General features: G+C 44.9%; 1 protein-coding gene across 1 annotated transcript in view; it reads left to right on the forward strand.

Annotated features, from left to right (window-relative positions):
* Positions 1-20,618, forward strand: part of Ca10 (carbonic anhydrase 10) — a 475,256-nt gene extending 454,638 nt beyond the window's left edge. Inside the window, exons 6-9 of the mRNA XM_015495458.2 lie at positions 3,477-3,549; positions 15,433-15,587; positions 17,446-17,620; positions 19,327-20,618. Coding sequence (XP_015350944.1) covers positions 3,477-3,549; positions 15,433-15,587; positions 17,446-17,620; positions 19,327-19,349 — 426 coding nt within the window. The 3' untranslated portion in view covers positions 19,350-20,618. The remainder of the gene's footprint in view (positions 1-3,476; positions 3,550-15,432; positions 15,588-17,445; positions 17,621-19,326) is intronic.
* Positions 20,619-25,305: the final 4,687 nt, after the last annotated feature.

Genomic DNA, 25,305 nt, shown 5'->3' on the forward strand with positions numbered 1-25,305 from the left:
GGATGCAATAGCAGAAGGGGAGGGGCTTCCCACTGATGCCTCCTAGGGCTGAAGACCTGTCCATCAATCTGCTGCTCCTGAGAAACAAGGGAGATGCGCCTCCTCTGCAGGCTCTGCACTGAACAGCTCCTCCTGGCTTCCCTGTTTTGCTCATCCTCTCTCACTTTCCTGCTGCTGTCTTTCAGACATTCTGGGGAGGCACCTGCCTCAGGCATCTCCCTAACAGGCAGCAACAGTACAAAATCTCCAACCAAGCAAATTCTAATTCATTATATAAAACTCCCTTTAACATTTTGGCAGAGGTAGAGTAAAGCAGAAAAACTAAATTTTTAAAATTTAAAAAAAAAAATCTTTCCAATTACGAAAATAAATAGATTTTTTTAAAAAAAGTTACAGTAGGTTACAATCCCAAAAGTCAACAGTGCCTGTAGTAGCCCCTGGGAAGGCATTGGCCAGATTATTTGAGAAAGAGGACCAATCAGGACTTGGAATCTGATAATCAATCAAAACCAAGCATTCAGCTGGGTACAGTGGCAGTGGCTCATGCCTGTAATAGTAAGACCTCTCCTAAAAAAAAAAAAAAAAAAAGAAAGAAAAAGAAAAGAAGAAAGAAAAGAAAAAAAAATCCCGGCATTACCATCAAGAAGTGGTAGCTTTCAATGACATCATCATCATTACTCAAAAGAATGGCAAGTAATGCAACCCCAGGGCTCCACTCCTCCCCCAAAGCATGACCCTGTACAATATGCAATTCTCCCCACCCATCTCCCAGGTGCCAAGCCTCCCCTAACATCCTTGCCCTCATCTGGGTCAGGGCAGGGCAGAGCTGTGCACTGGGCAGGGGCATCCATGATAAGGTATGGTCCCTGGCCACAAACTCCAAACTCCTCCATTAGCAATGACAGGAAGGGGGCATTTAGCCAAGGAACCCTGTCTTAGGCTTTTCGTGTCATCTTGGTCCCAGCACAGAGCCTGCTACTTCCTGCACTGTGTCTTTGACATCATCACAAACCCTGAAATAAGAAAGAGCAGAATCCCAGTGCCAGGCACCGTAGTATGTGTTTTACATCTATTTTATTATTTAACCCTAAAGTTGCCATCCTGCCCAAAAGCTGGAGACTTGGAGTTATTGGCTAAAAGAAGACAGTGGTACATCTGTGGAGTTTTTTTTTTTTTAAATCTCTGTCCTCCACTAATCCCCCATCCTTTCCACGACCACAGGGAACAGAGATTTGGCTGTAATTGCTGCTCAATCACACACCATTAACTTCCCACTTAAGCTCACTTATACCAAGTACATATTTTATCCTCTCACCCACACCGCCTGCACACTAGTGCCCACAAATCATCTGTGAGCACTTTGGAAATTTCTCAATTATTTTTAATCAGCCCAAAAGGGGATAGTCTCCATGTTAATGCTGTCTGGACTCACCAGGTACCAGGAGCCTGAGACCCCCAGCAATTAAGGGACATGGCAGATTCCTTCTCAGCCATGACAACATATTTTTGGCCCTCCTTCCTTAGTGGAATGCCTGAGCACAAGCAGGGGACTTCAAGCCATCTTTTAAATGCTAAAGGCTATGTCACAGTAGAAGTTGAATTTAGCACTAAAGTTTCCAGGGAGCGACAGTGTTCAATTAGGGACTTTTCTCCATTCAGAGTGGACTTTAGTCTCCATGGAGCATTATCACTGGTCAAGCTCCCCTGGGTGTGTGTCTCCCCACAACACACCCAGCAAACTGTGTGAAAAGAGAGACAGATGGAGGGAAAATAAACAGCCTGTGCTTTCCCCAAACCAAAATTACCTGTTGCTTATCTAATAATAATCATCATCTGCTGCAGTTTTTCCAACCCTCAGAATAAATCAGGTTTAAAATGTTGATGTGTCACAGCATCCGATTAGCAGCCGAGGCGTAAATTGCAGAGCAGAGCTGAGCTGAGCAAGGTAGGAGATAAAGGAGGAGGATGAACAGGGGCACTCAGGAGAGGCTGAGTGAAAAGGCACTGGGAAGGAAACAGCGCTCATGGTGATGCGGAGCCACACGGGAACTCATACATGGTGGGTCCACCAAAGGCAGCTCTGGGCTCCTTGAAGTTTAGCTCCTCCTCCCTGGAATTGGAGCTATAAGGGCATACGCATAAAATGGGACCCATGATGGGCACTTGGTGAATATTTACTGGATGGATGGATGGATGGATGGATGGATGTGGGAAGGAAGGGACTGATTGGCTGAAAGGTATGACTTATGGATATTCAATTTGTGTAGTAATTACCAGTGATATATCAAGTTTCTATATTACTTTTTAGAGTGGCTTTTTCCACCTGCTGATACTTTTATCCTGGATACTCTTTCCCTCTCACTCTGTGCTTAGATAAATATCTATCTCCTAACATGTCACTCTGTACTCTCTACTCAAAATGCTTTGATAGTTCCATTCCTACAGAATAAACTGTTCATGTCCTAGCATGACTTCCAAAGCCTGATGTGTCAGCCTCTGCCCACTCCCTGGCCTCGCCCTCCATCCTTCCCCACAACCTCCGCTCCACCAGCAACACAATTCTGAAATGCTTCCGTGAGCAGGTCAGGTTCTCACGGCCCCCATCCATGGATGTATAGGTCCTCCATGTTTTTATTGCCTTTCCCCCTTTTCCACACTCTCCCACCAAAACACCTGCTGACTTCCACCCATCCTCCCAGACACACGCATGCCTAATGCCCCTTTTCCCTAATAACATCACACCTGAGACTATCATAGCCCTCCTCACATCATATGAAAACCATTTGCTCACCCACTCACCTGTCTTTCTTGTCTACACTGGGGGCTCCTACAGCATAGGGTCTATGTCTGTGATCTCTGAATTTCCAGCCATCATAGAGTTGGATACATAGTGGGCACTAAGTAAGTATGAATGGTGTTTTAGTCAGCTTTTTTTTTTTGCTGTGACGGCTGAAAGACCCAACCAGAACAACTGTAGATCAGGAAAGGTTTCTTTAGGGGCTCACGGTTTCAGAGGTCTCAATCCGTAGGCAGCCAGCTCCATTCCTCGGGCGGGGCTCGAGGTGAGGAAGGACATCATGGTGGAAGAGTGTGGCAGAGGGAAGTAGCTCACAGGGTGATCAGGAAGCAGAGAGAGAGAGAGAGAGAGAGAGAGAGAGAGAGAGTTTCTACTCTCCAGATACAAAATATATACCCCAAAGCCATGACCCCAAATCTCCCCTCCTCCTGCCACACTCTACCACTTCAGTTACCACTTGGTTAATCCCTATCAGGGGATTAATTCGCTGATTGGATTAAGACTCTTAATACCCAATCATTGATCCTCTGAACCTTCTTGCATTGTCTCACATGTGAGCTTTTGGGGGGACACCTCACATCCAAACCGTTACAAATGGGCAAGAGAATGCACAGAGGTGATGCTTATCCTGGGAAAGTGCTACCCAGTCATTCATATTTTCTTCTCTTCCCCCCCTTAGGTTTCTGATTCATCAAACCCATTTCTTAATCGAATGCTCAACAGAGATACCATCACAAGAATAACATATAAAAGTAAGTTTGGTTCCATTTCCCCTACAGCAACTCTTCTATAAAGGTCAGCCCTGTCGAAAGGCAAGAAGTCAGAACTGATGATCTCCGTGGGCCCCTTTCAGCTTCATGATCCTTTAATTCTGTTACAAAGTCACTCTGGAGAGTCGGGGTTTGGCCAAGAAGCAGCTCATTTCAAGCAGAAGTCCCTGGGGTGTCTTAGTCAGCCACGCCTGTCTCAGGCAATAACGATTATGATGATGTGGTCATTGTTATCCCGTGGCTTGGTAACGAGCTGGGGGACTCTGATGGCTGGCTGGCTAACTCCACCATGTCAGCTGTCCACAGATGGAGCTTTGCCAATCGTATGATTGCAAAAGTACCCACCAGGTACTTTGGGTCCAACCTTTAACAGAGTCCCTGGGCCGGGCCGAGTCTCCTTCTCCTTATGGCTGGGCCCCCCTTCCAGGAGGAGGCAGGAGGTGGCATCGTTTTTTTGTTCTCTGTGGCCCATGGATCCAGAGACTCTGCGCAGTTTCCTTGAGTTTTTGGAGTGCTTCATCCCAGATTTCTTTAGCAGAAAAAAGAGAACAGTGAAAAGTTGAAGGAGGAGAAAAATGAAGGTACCGCAGCCCTCCTCCTCAGCAACCCCAGAAGTTGCAGGATTTAGAGAAAGTTGTATGAGATTCCTAAAGTCTTCCCCTTCTAGGGTTTTGAATCAATCACTAAGTAAACAATGATTTCCACCAAAGGAAAAAAAAAAAAAAAGCAAGCAATCGTTCTAACTCCCCACATCTCCCTGGCACATCCTTGATCCAGGAGCTCAGCTTTGCCCACTGCTTCTACCTCCAAAGGTGATGTAGGAAAGACAGAGTGAGTGTTTACAGACCTCCCCTGGGTGACTGGAGGAAAAGTATAGAGATCTCTGCCCCTCGCTTGCTCATTTATTCATTCAACAAACACTTCCTTCAGGAAGGTAAAGATGGCTCAGATGCAAGCCCTACCCACAAGCTGCTCACCACTAGGTCCTCCTGTGTGAGGAGACAGAGGTGCTGCTGGGGTGATGGATGAGCCTGGAGAATCACCCCACTAGACAGACATCATCTAGAAGAATGAATTAAGTTGTCTCTAAACACATTGCGGCCACCCTCATCAGTATGCTGGTGGAGTCCTCTCTAAGCACACACTTAGATTGCTCAGCTAAGGGAGATATTTCCGTCTTGCTTGTAAATAGCGCATTTATAACTGCCCATAAAAGATTATTATTCTTTTAACTTTTTTTGATTAAAAAAGCATGAAAATTAAATAAAATGTTTTCAAATAATCTTGAATTTGCAGTTTAGAGACCGTGAAAAACCATGAAATTGCACATTAAGTCCCAACACACAATCTGACAGATTGCTACTCGCAGTCGATCATTGGCGGCGGCGGGGGGGGGGGGGAGTGGCTTTTCGTCCCCTCCCCACCTCACCCCCAGCTCTGGTCGGATTAATATGACGTGATGCGGCTGCTGCCACAGAGGGAGGAAGAGGGGAGAGGAGGGGAGAGAGAGAGGGAGAAGGAGATCAAGGGAAGGATAGAAAGAGAAAGGGGAGGAATGATAGAGAAAGAGAGGGGTGGAAGAAAGGAGGAAAGGAGGGAAAGAGGAAGCCAAAGCATTGCAGGCAGAGGCAGCAGAAGCTACAAACCTTGGAGAGCACTGAGGAGACTGCAGAGAGTTCAGAGGGAGGGGCTCCATCTCTAGCAGCCCTTGGTGCCCAAGGTGAAGCACACCCCATCAGCATCAGCGAAGCCCAAGTGAGTGGAGGAATGATGGCCTCAGCAGTAAGGAGTGGCAGGAAGGGTGCTCTGGAGACAGACCTAGAAGACTGTACGAGCACTCCCTCTGCCATCTCACCCCCAGTCTCCATGCCTGCTAGGGCCACAGGAAGAGAAAGGGGAATCCAAGCAAGATAAAGAGACCCTGCCTGCATGGGGAGAGGAGACTGTCTCTGCCCCCTAATAACAGGTATTTTGTACTCTGATGCCCCAGGGGGGAATAATGTAGGTGTTCCCCATAGCGACCTTTGTCACACACCTGAAAGGACCAGCACCACAGGGATAATGATGGCCTGATATGAAGGGATGGCCTCCACACCCCATGCACAGGACACAGGCGGAAAGGGATTTGATTTGCTCAGCAGGAAACAGATCTCTTCCATCTGGTTAAACTCCCCTGAAGCCACCGGCCTGTGGAGGGTTGACCTGGTGACAAGCAGGGGGTGTGAGGGACCTGGAATAGGACACAGCCAGGTGGCACAGGGAGAGACACCAGCCTGGGGATCTCTCTGGAAGCGCTGCAAGAGGCAGGAGGATATGCTGGCATCAGCCCATGAATTCCAGTCCTGATGCAGACAAAGCTACCTGCTTGGGGGCACCTATCAGGTAGCCTGCTTGCCACTCTTGTAAGTGAAACAGAAAACAATCAACACCCACCCACCCACATACACAGACAACCACTGCAACCACAGTACTCGGTTCACCTGACCACAGCACCCCTACTCCCCCAACCAGCCCACACCACTGCTGCTGCCCAGAATTACACCCCCGCGGAGCTCCAATTTCCCCGGATTGCTTAGATGCAGTGCCTACTGTATGACAAGATGGGCATCAGGAATATGGAGGGACGCTCTCTGAGCAATGTTCACACTCCAGGCTCCATGCTTACATGCAGCACCTCGGCTCATGCTCACCAAGTCCTCCAAAGTGGGTCCGGTTGCTTACCCTAGCTTACGGATGAGCCCGCGGATGCCGCCAAGTGGGCACTCAACAGTAAGCGCTGACTCTTCCCTGCTGCACTTAGGGTCAGTCGGGGTAACGGGGTCTCCAGCCAGAGCTCCAGGGGTCAGCTGAGGCAGCTCACTCCACACAGCTCGAGTTCGTCCAGGACCAGGAGCCCTAGTCTCCCGGTGGAGGTCAGAAACACGTCATGTGACCTAAGACCTCTGCTCACTTTCCACCGGCCAACACAAGCCACGTGGCCAAGCCCAAAATCAAAACCCACCCATGGAGATGGGGGTGAGGAGCAAGCACACACTTAATGACCAACAGCCTACACTTCCACGCTAGAGAGCAAGGATTTTGGGTCCTAGGTCATTTCCTTTATCGTGCTTCCTCCCTACAGAACAAGAAAAGTTAGCTCTGAGGTCTTAAAACTAGTTTTAATCCTGATACGTTGACATTACATGAAATTTGTCAGCATTACATTTTGAAGAGCCTTTTTTTTTTTTTTTTTTTTTGCTTTTTGTATTTGTTCCACTCGGAAGGGACATAAACTAATCACACAACTAACATGGTGGCTCATGTTCAGGGTCATCCCCACCCAACTTTTCTGCAATTCCTGTGTTTCCCTTGGCATGGGACCTCCAATGGAAATCAGTGTCACCTAGAGGCACAACAGTGGCACTGTCATTATGGGCATATACAGTAACCAGAAAAGGCTTAGAGAGTGCTTTCAGACGGGTTCAGTCGTCCCCAAGTCTTCCTCTTGGAGGCCATGTTGTAACTAGAAGCCAGTCTGACTTCAAGCCAAGGGACATGATCTGCTGAAAGAAGGAGCACTCTGGTTACTTGGCTGCAGATAGACTTCAGAGAATCAAGGGGGAAAGTGAGAAACGAAGGCAGCCATCCAAATCATGGGACTTTGATCATGACTACGTCAATGGGAAGGGGTAGTGGCAAATGATTTGGGTTTATTTTAAAGGTAAAGCCAAGAGATTTCTTGGTAAATCAGATGGGTGAAATGGGAGGAAAAGAGATGTCAAAAATGACCTTAAGGTTTTTAGCTGGGGCTAGAAGACACTCCCATCCACTGAGATGGGGCAGATTTAGGGGAAGCATATCTGTGGGTGGAAAGGGAATCACAAACTTTGAACACGTTGAGCTTAAGATGTCTATTAGGCCCCCAAGAAGAGGTGGGGTGTAGGCAGTTGGATAAGTCTGGATTTCAGGAGAGAATACTGAAATGTAAATGTGGAAGACATCGACATCCAGATGGCATTTAAACTTGGGTGAAATCGTGGAAGTAAGAATAAATAGACAAGAGAGGCGGGACATGTCTTCACTTTCGAAAGAGCAGCTCAAATCTTCATGACTTAGAATTGAAAAACACTTCTAAAGATATCTGTAAAATCCCACCATGCAAGAGGCTCCTCTGTGGCCACCTCCTCAGCCAGTGCGGAGGTGTGGGGAGGAGGGAACAAACAGCTCCTGTGTAGTTAGTATTTTTATAGTGCACAGTCATGACAATGTGATTCCTAGGAAGCTTAGATTTCCCTAGAAACCTGGGGGGAATCACCCCAACATGGCAGCTGGTGGAGACACTGCCCAATTGCCAGGTCTATAGGTTTGGGCACAGCAGGCATGGCTAGGAAAGAGGAAATTGTGCAGAATCATTCTTTTGACTTGGTTAACAAAGCCAGGAATCAGGTCACTTTGATGCCAAATGAGAATAAAACCAAAGGTGAACAGAATTTTCTTACTTTAAATGAAGCGTGGCTCCTATTTGTACCCATGCAGCACACTGTAATGACAGTGAGACTCTACTGCATTCCTTAGAAGCTTTAGATTTCCTACCTCTGAGTAAAAACTTATAAAACACTAACTGGAATCCACAATGGGTAAAAACCAACCTGAATTAATTTCAGGATGAATTTAGAAAGTCTTCTAAAGAAAATCCATTTTATTAAAGTTAAATTCCCCTTCAACAGAGTGAGGGGCAAGATTGCAATCGTGACATCGAAAAAAAGATTTTTCTGGAAACATTTTCTAGAGAAGGTACTGGTAGCTTATTGAAATGTTCTAATTTTTTATGTAGTGTATTGGAATAATGCCTCCATTCCTCTGTTTTCCTTGTGTTAATTAATTAGCTGGCTCAGGACCCCAGAAAAATAAAAGATAGCATTCCTATCATTTGATTTCATTGAATGATTTCATCATTCGTTTTTTTATAAAGGGGGATTTTGTGGTATTCTCAGGTGGCAAATTAATGATTAGTTGAGTGCAAAGAGCCATCTTAAGTGATAAGAGGAAGCACTTCTTACAACATTGTCTATAAATGAGCAATCTTCTAACATCCTCGGACAGTGTGTTACTTTATTTCACGTGCCCTTCAACTTCGTGTGCCTCATTCATGTCATGGGATGTCAATATGATGGTGGGCTTCAATAACAGGAATGCAAAGGATCACAAAGGTCTGGTGACATTTTTAATAAATTTCCTACAGGGAAATAAAGACAGCCCACTGAAGGCATCTGGAAGACAGTTTTCCCGTAAGGTGTCTGGCAGTGGAGCAAACTCTTTTTTTTTTTTCAATTTTTAAAAAATTATTTATTTCTTACATACATGACTCTTTAAAAGAACTTCTTCAGGCTTCTTTGTTTAACTCCACTTTGGCCCCACCCTCCCCCAAACCCCTCTGTTAAAAGAGGAAGGCGTGGGTCAGGGTGGGCCCCATTGTAACCGCCTTCTACTTCACAGTTCTTGGGGAAGTGTTCTCTGCACTGCTTCTTAAGGGACGTGGTGTTAAATGTGATGAAATATCACTGAGGACTTTAAGCAGATTGCTCCGGGTGCCTTTCTCTATGCTTAATTGAACTTGTACTTTCATTTCAAAGGAATGGCTTCGGAAATGTTTTCACAGAATGCGAAATGCAGCCCGCCGCTTCCCAGGTTGCAATCTAAGTAGTTATTCATGTCAGCAAGGAGTAGAAAAGGGGCAGCTTACCTCCAAGAATCCAATTCTCGGAGGCCCTTCTTTTCATTTATTGTTTGTGTAAAACAGAAAACCATATTACTTTATTCTTTAGTAATTGCTTTTTTTTTCATTTCAGTTGAATTTGCCTCAGATTATAAGAGGAAATGTCATTCCATATAATAAAATTGCCAAATAGTTCCATATTGATCAGAAACAATATTGATCTCGGGAAGTGCCCAGTCTTTTTCGCATTGGAACCATTTGCTTTGAACGAGAACCGCATAAGCAGGAAGAGGCAATGTTAGCGCTCATCAGTGGTCCACATGAGTAAGCAGGATACATTTGACAGAGGCCAGAATCTCGGACCAAGGAAAAGATTTCCCTACTGCATTATCCCAAGCATTTCATCATAGTGTGCTTTTAACAAAAAAAAAAAAAAATTAAGAGTTGAAACCATGATTAAGAACTCAGTACAAAATACATCAGAGATTCAGCAAGAGCATGCCATAAAACCAACACACAACTATCAACTTTTGCAGTCATTTGAAAGACTGAAATGGGCTGTGTATTGTGCTTAAATATTCTTTATATATATATATATATTTAGTTGTAGGTAAACACAATACCTTCATTGATTTTGTTTTTATGTAGTGCTGAGGATCGAACCCAGTGCCTCCCACATGCTAGGCAAGCGCTCTGCCACTGAACTACAACCCCAGCCTCATAGACATTCTATTATTATTGATTATCCAGGGGTTTCCTGTACTAGAAAGATACAGCCAATGCATAAGAAGCTACAACATTCTCATGCCAAAAACTTGACCTAGAGAAGATAAATTTGGCTATATAAACTTGTTTATTCAGAGAGACATTTTTGAATCTATGTAATTTTTGTTATCTGAAGATGGCCTGAGCATTTATGCACAATTTTTGCCACAAGTAAGAGGTTACATGACTTACTTGTGAAGAAATCATAAGCTACTGGCAAAGCCACAGTTGGACTTGGATTAAGACTCTTGACTTGAAGTCCAGGGATGATTTTCCCTCTATAAGCTATTTTCTCATAAGATAGATTAAAATAGATGATAGAGATAGAGATAGATAGAGAGACAGACAGACAGAGAAAGAGAGAGAGAGAGAGAGAGAGAGAGATCTTTATAAGATGGTCCATGAAAAACTATTTGAACTTCTGCCATGACTTTCTCTCCATAAATGTCTTTAAAGCTAGCAGAGACATGTGTCATTACCCCATTTGGCCTCTTTTGTGCTCCGTGCCATATCTGTGTATCTCTGTGCACAAACAATCCTGACCTTTTCTAGATTTTTTTGCCATCCTTACTCTAATGACTAGAGCCTGGAGAATTTGGAGAGGAGGATTCAACATCCAATGAATTAATTCTCAGGCTTCCGTTCTGCCTACAACAACCAGACCATAACACTGAGGTACACAAAAGGCTGGGGGTCTGCTGGCTGCTGCGTGGACAAGCTAGCTTGTGGGTGATACTCAGTTCCAGGCCTGGTTGGCCAGGGGAGACACCCAGTGTGCCTGGACACTAGGATTGAAAACTTCTGGTTTGGCCATATTCCTTTCTTGTATCCCAGCGTCTGTGTCCTACCAAATAAAAGCAAGCTTCCGTGAGGGAGAAAGAAGATGCAAAAAGGTAGCCTGCCGCTCTCAAATCCTACTACCTAAAAGAGAGAACATTGATTTAATAGCAGCCTTTGAAGCAGAGTGGTGAGTCAGAAGGACAAATGTTACATGCTAAATGCAGACCAACTTCAGCAAGGTAGTTGAGGGTACAGGCTTACTTGGAGTAGACACATGGGAACACCACATGGAGATGGAGACAAAGCCATCAGTCTCATCCCAATGTCCTGGGGTGTGACATGCAAGGGGGTGGTGGTAAGTAGCATGTGTACAGGCTGAAGCCTCAGAGATGCCTTCCATCATCTGACCAGATGTTGCCTTTTCCTGTCTTGGTTCTGCCCAGCAACACCACTAGCAGGGCTTCCAGGGAGAAACCATTTCATAGATTCATTTAATCTACATTTACTGAGCACCTACTATGTAGAGGACTTCATGCTGACAATTAGGATTCAGAGATAAAAGATGCAAATAATTCTCTGAAAGGCTCCCAGTTTATGGGGACAGTCAAATAGGTAAATAATCATTGGCAAAATAATTCAATAAATACATTTTAAAAAAAAAAGAGGGCACCAACTCAGTGGGAAAAAAAAAACAGGGAGTCCTGGGGAAGAAAGCAGTGGTCATCCCCAGAAGCTAGGCAAGGACACTGCTACCCAGAATTGCTACTTAACCTAGGCTGGGCCTTGTGCTGGATAACACTTGCAAAGCATGATTGCATGCATTCCTCAAACAACCCCATGAGCCAAGGACTCCAACCATCTGTATATTACAGATGTGGAAGCAGAGGATCAGTCTGTTATCGGTGGGTCCAAGTTCACGCAGACGATGAGCAACAAAGTCAGCATCCAAATTCGGGCAGGAGTCCAAAGCTCAGACTCTTCACGCTGGGTCTGTCCAAGTTCTATAGCCTGGGAAATAAAAAGGGCAAAAGATGAAGCAGGAACATTAACAAGAATCAACCAAAGAATACAGTGAGGAATAAAGATCTGCCCAGGCCTTCTGTGGCCACTGCATCCACTGTGATGTTCTGGAAACAGTTGCCCCCCCATCAACAATCCTGGGGTAAATCCATCAACATCACCCTTTGCCCTTTGCTCCTGGTCTGTGCTCACCTCCAGCCCTCTCTTCAAGTGTGCTACCACCCAAGGGCCGATTACCATTTCAGCATAGAGCTCCTCTTTCTTTACTCTGGTCATGCCTGAAATGCCCCTCATGGTGCTTGCTGCATTCTCTCCTCCCCACTCCCCTGAATAAAATAAAACACAATAATAGCAGCACGCTAGAGTACCCAATATGTTTCTTGTGCAAGCTTGGTTAAACAAATCACATTGACCTTTAATAAGAAGGTGCCGGATGCTTCTTTCTCTCATCCAATATGTTAATATTCAGGCCAAACCACCGTCGGAGCAAGCCTCATTAAGTGCAAATCTGATCATGCCATCCCCGGCTTCAAACCCTTCAGTGGTTCTGAATGGCCTCCAGCATGAGGCCGGAACTCCCAACAGCACACACAAGGGCCTTCCCTGTGTGGCTGGTGCTGAACCCCTCCAGGCTCATTTCCCACAGTATCCCTCCCCCTGCGTCTCACTCACACTCTAGCTGTCCCCAGGTACATGCCACACTCAACTTCCTGAGCTCTTTCTCTAGCAGGAGTCTGTCTACAGTGCCCTTGACAGCCACCCGCTGCCAGCCACACACTGATTATCTCTTGTCATTCAAGATGCCGTTCGGGTCAGCTCCTCGGTCCATCCTTTCCTGAGCTCCCCAAGCAGAACTGATAGGCTGTCTCTGGGCCAGTGCAGATGCACATCACTGTCCCTGTGACTCCCAGCTACATTCGCTTAATTATGTCCTTCTCACCTACACGGAGCTGAGAACCTGACACACAGTAGGGGCTAAGAAACAGTCACCAATGTCAAGTTCCCTGCATAAGCTTATCCAGCACCTGAGGACCGTCACATCTGTGTGCTCTGCACACTGTGGCTTTGTGATCGGAGCACCTGACCACACATGCCACGGTGCAGACCCAGACCCCTCATGTTCCAATCACTAATTCCCTCGTCAGCTGGCCCTGGATGCTTTGTGTTTGGATGGAGAGTGTTTCTATTTCAGCAGCCCGTGGAAGGAAGTCCTTCCTCTTAGGGCTACTCAGGTTGACCAAACTCTCTTCCTCAGGGGATTTGTATGGATAAAGTTGGAGACCAGTAGGAGCAGTTGGGATTGGAGAAAGAAAATGACTTTTTTATTTTTAATATCATTTCAAACTACTGACTCAACAGATTTGTTCATAATTTAATTAACAAGCAAAAACAAAAACCTGGAATTCAAGTTCCCTTAGCAAAGATGCCTCTTTCTTATCAGAGAGAGTTAAATGAACAATTTCTGGAGGAAGACATAGGGAGAGGTAGTCTTTACCCAAGAAAATAGATCAGTAGCATTAATGCCAGGATCCTTAGGTAAGTGCACTTAGCACCCTGACATCATAGTCTACTTATGTTTTGTCATTTGCTGTCTTGCTCTTCAATTAGAAGAGACAGACAAAACACCTGTCTTGTTCATAGTTCTATCCCCAGAGCCAAACCCAAGAGGTTCTTAGTGAATGTTTGTTGAGTGAGTAACCAACCTCAGTGTGGAGACCAGGAGAGCTGAGTTCCAGTTCCTTTGCAGTCACCAGCTTACTCTGTGGCTTTGGGATATTTACTTTGCCTCTTTCATCTTTATTTTCTTGTCAATGAGAATGTTACTCTCTCTCTGACCCACCTCACTGGCTCCGTTTAAAGTTCCAACTACATGTGCAAGTCCTTTACTGTAATATATGCACAAAACTGAGTTTGAGAAATTATATTGATCACTAAAGACTAAGTCCTTTCTCACCAGGATGAGAGAACACGTGTGAAACCAGGGGTACTGCAGAAGCCAGTCTCATCTCTCTGCCAGTCAGGCTTTGGGCTCCTGCCACATGTTCTGCAAGCCACCTGGACTGACCCCAACAGTTGGCGTTCATGGCACACTGGAGGGTGCCACACTTCTGGGGACATAGATGTGGAAGCACTGGGGTGCAGAGGACAATTGGAGCCTGGATAGTTGGGCTACCCAGGATGAGAGCATAGATTGAGAAAGAAGAGAGGCTTGGGCAGGTCCTCAGGGTGTGGGAAACAGGTGAAGATAAGAGTCAGCAATGGACTGAGAAATAATGGTCAGAAATAAGAACCCTAAGCACTGTGGTTTGGAAGCCAGGAGAAGAGAGCCCCAGCAAGCAACATAGAAAGGAGGAGGGAAGAGAGGAAGAGAGTCAATGCAGATTTCAAAACCCCAGTGCATTCCAGTTTTCTAAAAATTTAACCTATACACTGAGATTAAAAAAAATTAAAAAGAAATTTAGCAAGGTGCTAGTGGTAATTGTTGTTGATGATTGGAATTGTATCTTCTTTCTCTCTTTCCTCCATATTTAACAATTAAAAACTATATGTAATAGCAAAAGATATGCAAATATGAACTGCTTAAATAGGTGTATAAGAAAAGGTTACCCACATGGGACTACCAGGAGGAGACATGTCAAAAATGAAGTCAATTGTTGAACTTGGCCAATGAATCTTGTGCTAGGATTTAACCCAGTTATTTTTCTTTCTAGAATATATTCTTAACGATTTTTGTTTGTTTTGTTTGTTTGTTTGTTTGTTTTTTGGTCCTGGGGATTGAAACTAGGGGCGCTTAACCACTGAGACACATCCCCAGCTTTTTTTATTTTTATTTTTAAAATTTTGAGATAGGATCTCACTAAGCTGCAGAGACCAGCTTGGAACTTGTGCTCCTCCTGCCTTTGCCTCACAAGTTGCTGGGATTACAGACGTGCACCACCGCACCCAGATGAATGCTCTTTTAATTAATGATGTTCATAAATAATAATCGTAACCAGGCAACTTTTCAACAGGTCATTGTCCGTTCCATTGTGACTACCATGCCTACGGCCCAGGTCTCAGGGACCCTTATGAAGGACTTGACTCTGCCATGGTCCTGTGGTGGACCACATTGCTTTCAGCTCACCAGCATTCAATTTCCCATCCCATGGGAAGAATGTGCTTCCTTGCAGCCCTGATTTCAGCCTTGGTCATGGAACTCTGTGGCTACCAAAATGAGAACAGAAGTCAATGTGTCACTTTGGGACGGAAGCCTTCAGAGCCAACAAATATTTCACCATGCTTGCTTTTCCTTCTGTTATTATGATCCACAAATCACAATGCAGCCAGACAGTGTCTTCTCCAAGAGTCTGGGTCCCAAAACGTGTACAATAAAGACCTGGAGGGAAGCCCTTAGCCAAACTTGCATGGACATGTTTGAAAGCCTCACACAAAACTTTGTTGATTAAAGTGATTGAAATAGGGAAAGGAGGTGATGGGACTGTTTGTTACTGCAGCCTATCCTGACAGATATCAGTTGTCTGGAATCCAAAAAGAAATATATATAAACAATACCAGTACTTTCTTAAGAAACTTAACATTTAAGTCTTTGTTACCTTCTTTTCTAGATGATGCATATTTACTACAGGGACTTAATATAGAGGAACTATATCCAGAGACCTCCAGTTTCATTACTTATGATGGGTCGATGACCATCCCTCCCTGCTATGAGACAGCAAGTTGGATAATAATGAACAAGCCTGTCTATATAACCAGGATGCAGGTGAGCTTAGCTTTCATCCTTTAGCTAATGGGGAAGATGGATGTAAAGACTGGCTGGGTTGGCTTAGGGACTGTTGTAAAGTCCCACAGACGGGGTGGTATAAACAACAGAAACTTATTGACTCATGGTTCCGAAAGCTAGAAGCTGAAGATCAAGGTGTCAAAAAGATTGATTCCTTACGAAAGACATGAAGGATACTTCATGCCTCTCCTTGGCTTTAGATGGTTTGCTCACAGTCTCTGGTGCCACTGGGTATGAGAAGCATCACCCCTAATCTCTACCTTCATCTTCGTGTGACATTTTCTGAGTCTCTGTGTCCAAATTCCTTCTTTTTAATTTTTTTTAAAATTTATATATTTATTTGTTCTCATTTGTTACACAGGACAGCAGAATGCATTTCAGTTCATAGTGTACAAATGGAGTCCTCCTTCTTATAAATATACCAATCATGCTTAATTTGAAGAGGCCATTCTAGTAACCTCATCTTACCTTAGCTAAATACCTCTACAGTGACCCTATTCCCAAGTAAGGTCACATCCTGAGGTACTCGAGGTTACCAGGGCCTTCAACTTATGAAGATTGAGGGTTACACAATTCAACTCATAATACCTGTGTTTAAAGAGCCAGCCTCAGGATTTAGCATGAACTAACTATAGAAGCATCCCACCTTTCTGAGTGAGAGAAGATTGCACAGTTAGCTCCCAAAATGTACTCTACAGTCATACCATCCAAAGAGCACAGGAGCAAATTGAATGATAGCATCGGACATGTTTGGAAAAGGTGGGTTTTAAAAAGTTACATAAGTTTTATTGTGGAAGGATTTCTCAGGCCTTTGTAAACTGATAACACATGCATCAGTCTCCGAAAGGAGGCAATGTGATACATGGTATTCCACACACATTCTTGAATGTGGGATGTTCTAGATGGATGGGAGCCAGGCCTGCCCTCCTGGGCCAGCTTTGCTCCGTGGCTCATGGTGCACTTCAGGTCTGTCACCCTGCTCTGTGAAATCGATACTCCTCCTCCTTATCATGGGGGGTAAATTACATGCTCTGATGTTCCACAATTGTGAGAGCCCATCAAAACTTAAAGGACAGATGAGCCAATGAAGCGGAACTCAGCCTCCTTGACAGGAGACATGTTCACAGCCTCCTCTCTGTATTGATTGGAACTCATTGAGTGACAAGCATCAGGAACCTCCTGCAGGTAGCTTAAGCTTAGACAAAGGATTTATTCAAAAGATACTGGGGCTTCTTGTGGAATAGGAGATCAGAAACGGGTGTCAGGAACTCCCCAGAATCAGAAGCCCTTCCTCTGCTTTTCTCTCCTCACTGTACATTTGCTTCATTCTTCTCTCCTGCTAGAGCCGGGCTCCTTTTGCTTCTCAGTCCTGTGGCGGAACATGGCTGCAGGTGCTAGAGGTCAGACCCCTGGCTCTGCGATGCACAGAAAAGGAACTGAATTGGTCCAGCTTAGTTTAGCTCTGACCCCCTGGGTCAATCACTATGGTCTGGGTAATGTCCACATGGGGGTCAGGGAATGAATGAACCATGGGGTGTCAAAGCAAGAAGGAACCCTGGAGAGCACCTAGCTAGAATTTCTCCTTTAACAGATGGCACATGTGAGAGGGGCAATAAATAACCCATAGAGTCAAGTGCGAGCTAGTGAGCCAGGAGCAAGGCTTGGTCCATGCCTGGAGGCCTTAGCAGCTCCTCAACTCAACTGGACCCAGGGAGAAGTGGCTGGTGCCCTTTCCCAGACACCTGGTGCCACCTGGCCCAATCTGCCTGGTCTCACTTCTTGCTTTGTGCATCAAAGAGCGTGACTGCATCTCACACAGCTATTTCTCTCTCCTCAGATGCATTCCTTACGCCTACTCAGCCAGAATCAGCCATCTCAGATCTTTCTGAGCATGAGTGACAACTTCAGGCCTGTGCAGCCACTCAACAACCGCTGCATCCGCACCAACATCAACTTCAGTTTACAGGGGAAGGACTGTCCGAACAACCGAGCCCAGAAGCTTCAGTATAGAGGTGGGTACGGTGGCTCAGACAGCAGAGGAGGACCCAGGCCAGAGCCCCATGTCCCTCTTAGACCTGTTCTTAAAAGCCTGACACTGTCTCCCAGTATAGAAATCATGACTATGGATGACAAGGGGACCCTCCCCCCAACATTTGCATGATGATTTTCTTTTTGGAAAGCCTATATATTGTGACTAAATGGTGATAAATGTTTGATACATAAGATGCATATCTACAGGTGTATTTAAGTTTGATGTCACATGTATCAAACCTTTATACCCCTCTGGTTCAGGCCAGACAGTCCTTTTTATTGCCATTTTAAACAAGAACCCAGAAAGGCTGATTTCCCAAAGATTATATGTTAGAACAGGATAATAAGAAGCAGTAGGGCCTTTGGTTATGTGTCCCTCAAAGTTGAGCAATGCTCTGGATGCCAGGCCATCTGGTCCAATGAGGTAACATGTGTGAACATATCTTTGTCCAATACTCTGACCCTAGAATGGTTATGATTCCTACTGCAGGGTACGTTTAAGATGACTTCTGCCTCCTGAAACCCGGGCCCACCCTCAGCCCTCTCTCCTTCCTTCTGCCCATGGACTGAATATCTGGTGGTCATTTTGCAGACTCTCAGTGTGGAAAGGGAGGTGGAGGTGCAATAATGTCTTAGATAGGCCCTGGACCTGAGGTCCAGGCCTTGTTCTAACAAGCTACAAATACCCAACCAGCTCATTTACCCCTCTAGACCAGGATTCTTTCTGACAGTCCCTATCCCCATTTACTTCCTTGCCTGCTGTGAGGGACAAACAAGAGCCTGGGTGGGGAGGCCTTTTGTAGCAATAGCACACTCTCCAAAGACAGGCCTGTGGTTCTCACCAGGCAGGTCTCCCCACGTGCCCTTCCTTCTCTCTTCTTTCAGACACACTGACACACTGCCTAAACCATAGATTTGTCTGCTCCCTTCAAGCCAGAACTGCTAGACAAATAAATGCCCAACTCATGCACTGCCCCTCCCCTCTATTCAGCATCTATTCATGGTGTGCCTACTATGTGCCAGACACTTAGGTAGACAATGGCAACACAGCAGTGGTGAAGACAGGTGTGACCCTAACCCTACAGAGCTATCGTCTACACCAGAAATTAGCACACTTTTTCCGTAAAGGGGCAGTGAGCAGATATTTTAAGCTTTGTGGGTCACACCGTCTCTGCCTCACTCTAATGTAGTGTGACATCAACCACAGACAAGAACCAGATGCAGGGGTGTGGATTACCATAAATGAAGCTTCACTTACAATAAACAATACAATATTTCAATAAAACCTGATTCACAAAAACAGGTCCTGGTCTGAAGTTTGCCCATCCCTGGTCAAGACCAGTGCCGTTCTCTAGAACTTTCTGCAGTGATGGAAATGATCTATTCCATACGAGGCTGTCGAACAGTTGATATGTGGCTAGTAACTAAACTTTGCATTTTAACTCATTTGGATTTCAGTGGCCACACGTGGCTAGCGGCCACCAGATTGAACAGCACGTGTCTAGAGGGTCGTGGGGAAGGGAGTAGCTGGGATACTAATACGTAAGCTGGCATTTACAAAATAGCCCCTTCCCCTTTGGAGTCAGGCCCCGTTAATGTGCAAATTAATTCAGTTACGCCTTGTTTTGTGTTGTGTATGTGTGTGTGTATGTGTGTGGTTTGTTTCTTTCTCTCTCTCTCTTTTCAGTAAACGAATGGCTTCTCAAGTAGGGAACTAAGCCAAGAAGAATCCCACCTCAGTGAAACGCTACGACTGTGAATTGGCGTAACCCAGAATGTCCCCCTTCTTTCTTCCTTCCCCCAAGCCTCATTCACTCTTTGGATTGGCCCCTTCTTCATGAATATGGTCTGCAAAAACCATGGCAGAGGAACGCATCTCTTACACACACCCCTACACACACGCACACACACACACACACACACACAAGTGCTCACAGACACACACACACACACATATAATGAGTAATGAGACATTTTCAGAAACAAAAGCCTCCTTCCTAAGAGGTTTAGAAGAAAATAACCAGTTAACCCGATTACAATTTTGATACCATTTTCCTGAATTGATACATCTACCCGACGAGACTTTTCAGCCTTTGTACATACAAGATTCTTCCAGAAGAGACAGAGAGGAGAAAACAGCTCTGAACACATCAACCGAACATTGCTTCCAGTCCTCTCCAACAGTGTCCTAGGATCCTCTGAGGATGCTGGTGACAGTGAACCAGGACAAAGCTGAGCAAGGACACTTTATTTCTAGATAACGATTCTTCTGTTTACTCAACGATTTAAAAAAAAAAGAAATTTAAAAAAGGACAGACACTGAAGAGCTACACACTGTATATATATATATCACTGCAGACTATAAAGAAATGGAATTATTTCCCCTCTTTGTCACATATCTGTAGTAGGATTTGCCAAGATCAGAACTGATCCATTTGCTGTTTCTTGTTTTCCAAAGGTCATACATTGTGTTTGGTTATTGTTAACAGCTCAATAAATGTGTTGAACGAGTTAATTTCACTTTTTTTTTTTTCTGGCTCGGGTCTGTTCTCCTTCCCGGCAGGCTGAGCCCTGGCTCCCCTCAGCTGCATTCTTTGGTTTCCCTTCTCCTTCATCTACATGTCCGTTCATCTGCAGCCAGTTTTACTGGGTTTGTGGCAATCAGGAATGCATTTGCTAAGCAAGTATAACTTTAACTCCACTCCATGGCGCCATCCTTCATACAAGGTGAGCTTCAGCCTGACGTTGCAGGCGACCAATTTCTTGCGTTTCAAAAAACTGCCATCCCCTCCCCTGTGATGCTCCCGTGAAGGAATGCACTTTGCCTTGTAAATTCCCGGGAAAGGGGTGTCTTTCTCTCCAGGTGCAGCCGGATCTCACAAAGTACAAACGAATGCCTTTCTTTTCTTGTTTATAAATGGTCACTCACTGTGTTTGGTTACTGTCAAAAAAAAATCAATAAATGTGTTTAACAAGTTACCCAGTACCTATGTCTGAGTTTATTGAGAAGGAGGATGCATCCTGTGGAAGTCTCTGAGTCCTGCTGGGTCCACAAGCAATTGCATGCAGCCGGCAGGGCAGCCAGAGATGCCAGAATAGTCTGTCTGGCCATTCTCAGAGCCAGGTAATTAATACCCTGTTGAGAAAACATATAGGCTTAGCTGCTGGAAGGGAAGGCCTGGATGTTCGTTCAGTGGCCAAATTAAAAATAACTTTCATGTCTCCTTTCCATCACAATCACCGGGAGGAGAGAAAGCAAAGGCACATGGCGTCTGTATGAATAGAAAATTCACAAGCATATCAAGTGACAAAGCATATTGACAATGACAATTTCCAACAGTCCGGGTTTTTTCATATTTGAAATCCTACACTTGACTGAATTTTCACATTCACTTTTTGGCATCACTATTACGTGACAGCCTCGGCCAGGATGGCACGGAGGCCTGTTTCTAAGCAATTGTATCTTTCCAGAAAACCAAATACTTACACAGGTTCAGGGCGAACAGGTGATAGTCTTTCTTGGTGCGCTTTGCTGCTTCCTTTCTGGGTCAGTATCTTCCTTAGTTTGCAATAGCAGACAGCATAATGGCTGAAGAATATGAATAGTGGATCAAACTTACCCTGCCACCTGTCTCCTGTGTGACGCTAGGCAGTTTGTTTTATGTCTCTGATCTGTACGTTAGGAATACCAATAACTGCCTCCATGAGTTATAAGGCCTAACTACTATCAGCTACTTAAAACAATTAGCACACCACCTGCACTGTCGTCTGAATGGTCCCTAGAGAGGGAGCACCTGTGTAGCCTATCTACTGGACGTTCACCTGAATCATACCATGCCTCTCTTTACAGGAAAGGGTTAGCATTGATCACCATGGGGACACCAGATTAATATCAAATGACAGCAGCCCGATACCCAGCAGACAGGTCAAAGGTACATGCCTGAGGTGTGCTGAGGGAGGAACACAGGCACAGGTGACAAAAGCAGGCAGGGCCTGGGATCTTAGGCCCTGTTCTGTCCCAGCATCCTCTGTGACTTGGAGCAAGTCAACCCTGTTCCCTGGGGACTGGGGTATTTTTTATAAACAATCTGAAAAAGATGACCTCCTGCGGCTTTTCCATACATCATTCCTCCCCACCCCCCGCCTGTGTCTCCTTTAGCTCTTCAATCCAAGAGGAACCAAGAAAAACCCAGGTACTCACCCCCTCCCACCCCAGGGACCCTGAGCACCTTGACCAACCAGAACTCAAGGCAAAACTGGCCTCTGCCTCTCACCCTCTGGGCCAGCCCTAAGTGCCCCTTCTCCACACCCACTGGGATTCACGGGCACCAGTTCCTCAAATCACGTGGGAGCAGTAAAGATTAGCTGGATGAGTACGTCTCTACAAAAAAATAAAAATAAAGAGATGTTTTCAAACTACCAAAAATCCCCTGGAACTTGGCCTGGTGAAAACATGGAAAATACAACTCCACAAATGCACTCAGTCAAGGGGCCCAGGAAGAGGTGGCAGCCATGCCCCTTTGCTCTGCACCCTATGCCCACCTGCTGACTCTGCTATCAGAGCCTCAGACCAACATGGGCATCCCTTCCATCCTGGAGAGGGCATCTACCACCCAGGGATAAACATTAGGCCTCAGTTCCCTTCTCTAGGACATAGGAAAGGAGGGAAATGTGTACCCAAGAGAGTTCTGGGCAAATGGGGAGAAAAAGAGAAAACATGGTGTGGACATCCATTGGCCCATCGAGAGAACACATTTTGTGGTTTCCAAAGCCATTGGTGGCCATTCAGGGCCTTGTTCCCATCTCCCTGGGTACCAGTTTGGTTGCCATGTGACTAGGATAACCCCAACTCACTGCCCTAGAGGTGCTGGGAAGGTGGTGCAGAACAACCCCAGCATGACATGGAATCCGGGCAGGAGAGCAGGGATCCACAAGGCCACACCACTCACGTGAGGCTGGAGTCTGATGGACCATGTGGTTGACATATGCCAACACCCCCGGGGTGGACCCTTTCTGCTAGACCCCAGAACACTTGCAGTACATGAGAGTACCCAGATTTCCTGTTTCGGAAAGCCTAAGAGTAGGACTTTCAGGAGCAAAAACTCACTTTAACACACTGAGCAACTAGCAGATTGAACCTAAGGAAAGACCTTAGGTTCTGAGGAAACACACTGGTAAAATCCAGCGTGGGTTGCACATTTCCTGCGACACAGGCCGTGAGCTAAGCAGTTTGCAATACCATCTCATTTCACCCATCCAGTGACCCAAGACACACTCACCACTGCTGTCCTTATACTATAAATGCAGAAACTGGACTTTTTAAAGAACAAGTGAAAGTGACAGGTGCAGGGTTATGTAGCTATATGTGGTAAAGCAAGACCCATCTCTTCCAAGCCAGTGATCCTCAAAGTGTGACCCCAACCATCAGCATCACTTGGGGACCAGTTAAAAATGCCAGTTCTTCGACTCCACTGCAGAACTATTGATGTTCTGGGGTGAGACCCAGTCATCTGTGTTTAAACAACTCCCAAGGCGATTCTGATGCATGCTCAAATGTGAGAATCACTGTAAGCGAAATGTCTATTCTCACTACATCCTCCTCTATAGGTTCCCAAACTTTGCCACACATTAGAATCTCCTCCAAGTGATTCATAATTATAACATAATATCCTCCAAGTCCATCCATGTTATAGCAAATGCTAGGATTCCCCTCTTTTTTCAAAACTAAATAACATTCTATTGCTTGTATATGCCACATTTTCTTCATCCATTCATCTGTCAATGGAAATGTAGATTTTTCCATGTTTTTGCTATTGAAAATATCATAGCAATGAACACAGGTGTGCAAACAGCTCTTCCAAATCCTGATTTCAATTCTCTTGAAATCAGGAGATACCTGAATCATTTTCAATTTTTTTTGTAGAACCTCCTTACTGTTTTCCATATGCTAATTTACATTCCTGCCAATATTGTACAAAGGTTCCCTTTTTTTCCAAATCCTTGCCAAGATTTGTTTTTTTTTCTTGATAACAGCCATCCCAACAGATGTGAGGTGGTTATCTCCATGGTTTTGGTTCACATTTCCCCATTAGTGATATTGAACAACTTCTCACATGATTGTTGGTCATTTGATGCGGTCTTTGGAGAAATAACTATTCAGGTTTTTTACCCATGTTTTAATCTGATTTTTGCCATTGAGTTGTAATGACATAAACCAGACACAACAAACACTACATGATTCCACTTGTATTAGAAATCGAAAGTAGTCATACTCATAAAAGCAGAATGGAGGTTTCTAGGACTTCTGAGAAAGGGAAGCAGGGTGGGTGCTGGTCAAAAGGTAGTTAAGTTTCAGTTATAGAAGATGACTAAGCCCTTCAGATCTACAGTAGAGCACATTACCTGTAGTTAACGACACTATATTCTTTACTGAAAATTTGAATACCTCAAAATAAGAGGGTCTAAGACCTTATGTTAAATGTTCTTATCACCAGAAAAGAGTGAGGTGGAAATTTGGGGGGTTAAATTCATGCCATTGTTTATGGTTATGGTTGCAAAGGTGTACACCTATCTTCAGTCATTAAGATGTCTAAGTTAAATATGCACAGCTTTCTTGCATGTCAATCATACCTTAGTAAAGTCACAATGTCTGGGATTACAGCCAGACTTCAATGTTTCCTAGGGACCTGCAGATGATTCCAACAAGCAGCAAAATGTGGGCCCACTCCTCTGTCTAAGGACCTACTCAGAGGATGGCTCCCTGGGAGTGTGTTCTTGGAAGCCTAGAGGACAGCATTATCTAATGAGCATTCCCTTTTCAGAATCACATCCTGCTCCCTATGCAGATTAACTATTTTGGATGGTTTCAGAATGTTCCCCCAGCCTCCTCCTCCAAATCTTCAATTAACATATGCAGACTTTGAATAAAAAAAAAAATCTCTCTCTTTTAAAATAAAAGATGCATTCATGTTTGAATAATGGCTCCACACCAGCCTTCTGAAACCCACAGCAGGTCATCTCTCCTAATCACTCAGATTGCAAAGTCTCCAAGATCTCAGACCATTAGGAGAAATGAAAACAAGATGTGCGTCAAGAGTTTGGAAAGATGGAAAGAGGGGTCCATAATTAAAAGTCATATGCATAAGTTATAGCCCTGCCAGTTCTGACTTCATGATGTCTTTTCCATGCAGTGCTCACTCCCTCTAACTCTGCAGCCCTGTGACAAGGTCCTAGTCCAGCCCTTATCATCTCAGGCCTCGACTATATCAACACCCACTCAACAGGTTCTCCTGCTTCTCATCTCCACATAAGTGAAAGAATCTGAACTAAGGGCATAAAAATATCCATGCTCTGCTCTCAAATAGAGAGAACCTGAGTCCTCCCTAAAGAGAGGTTGCAGGAAGTTTAGGCTGGGCCATGGAGTGGTTAAAGGGAAACCTGAGGCATTTTCTAGGGGTGAGACCAAAGTGCAAAGCTAAGCAGAAAACCCAAAGGAGAAGAAGCATTCCAAACTGATTTGGTAGAGAAACGGATTCCAAAGACAGGGCACACAGCAAGAGAACAGAGCAGAACCCAGGTGCCAGACCTGGAATGGAAGTAGGAATCAGAACCCAGGGGACTTGTTAAGCTGCTTTAAAAAAAATAAAAATTAAAAAAAAAAAAAAAA

This window comes from Marmota marmota, unplaced genomic scaffold (assembly GCF_001458135.2).
Source record: "Marmota marmota marmota unplaced genomic scaffold, marMar, whole genome shotgun sequence".
Lineage (NCBI taxonomy): Eukaryota > Metazoa > Chordata > Mammalia > Rodentia > Sciuridae > Marmota > Marmota marmota.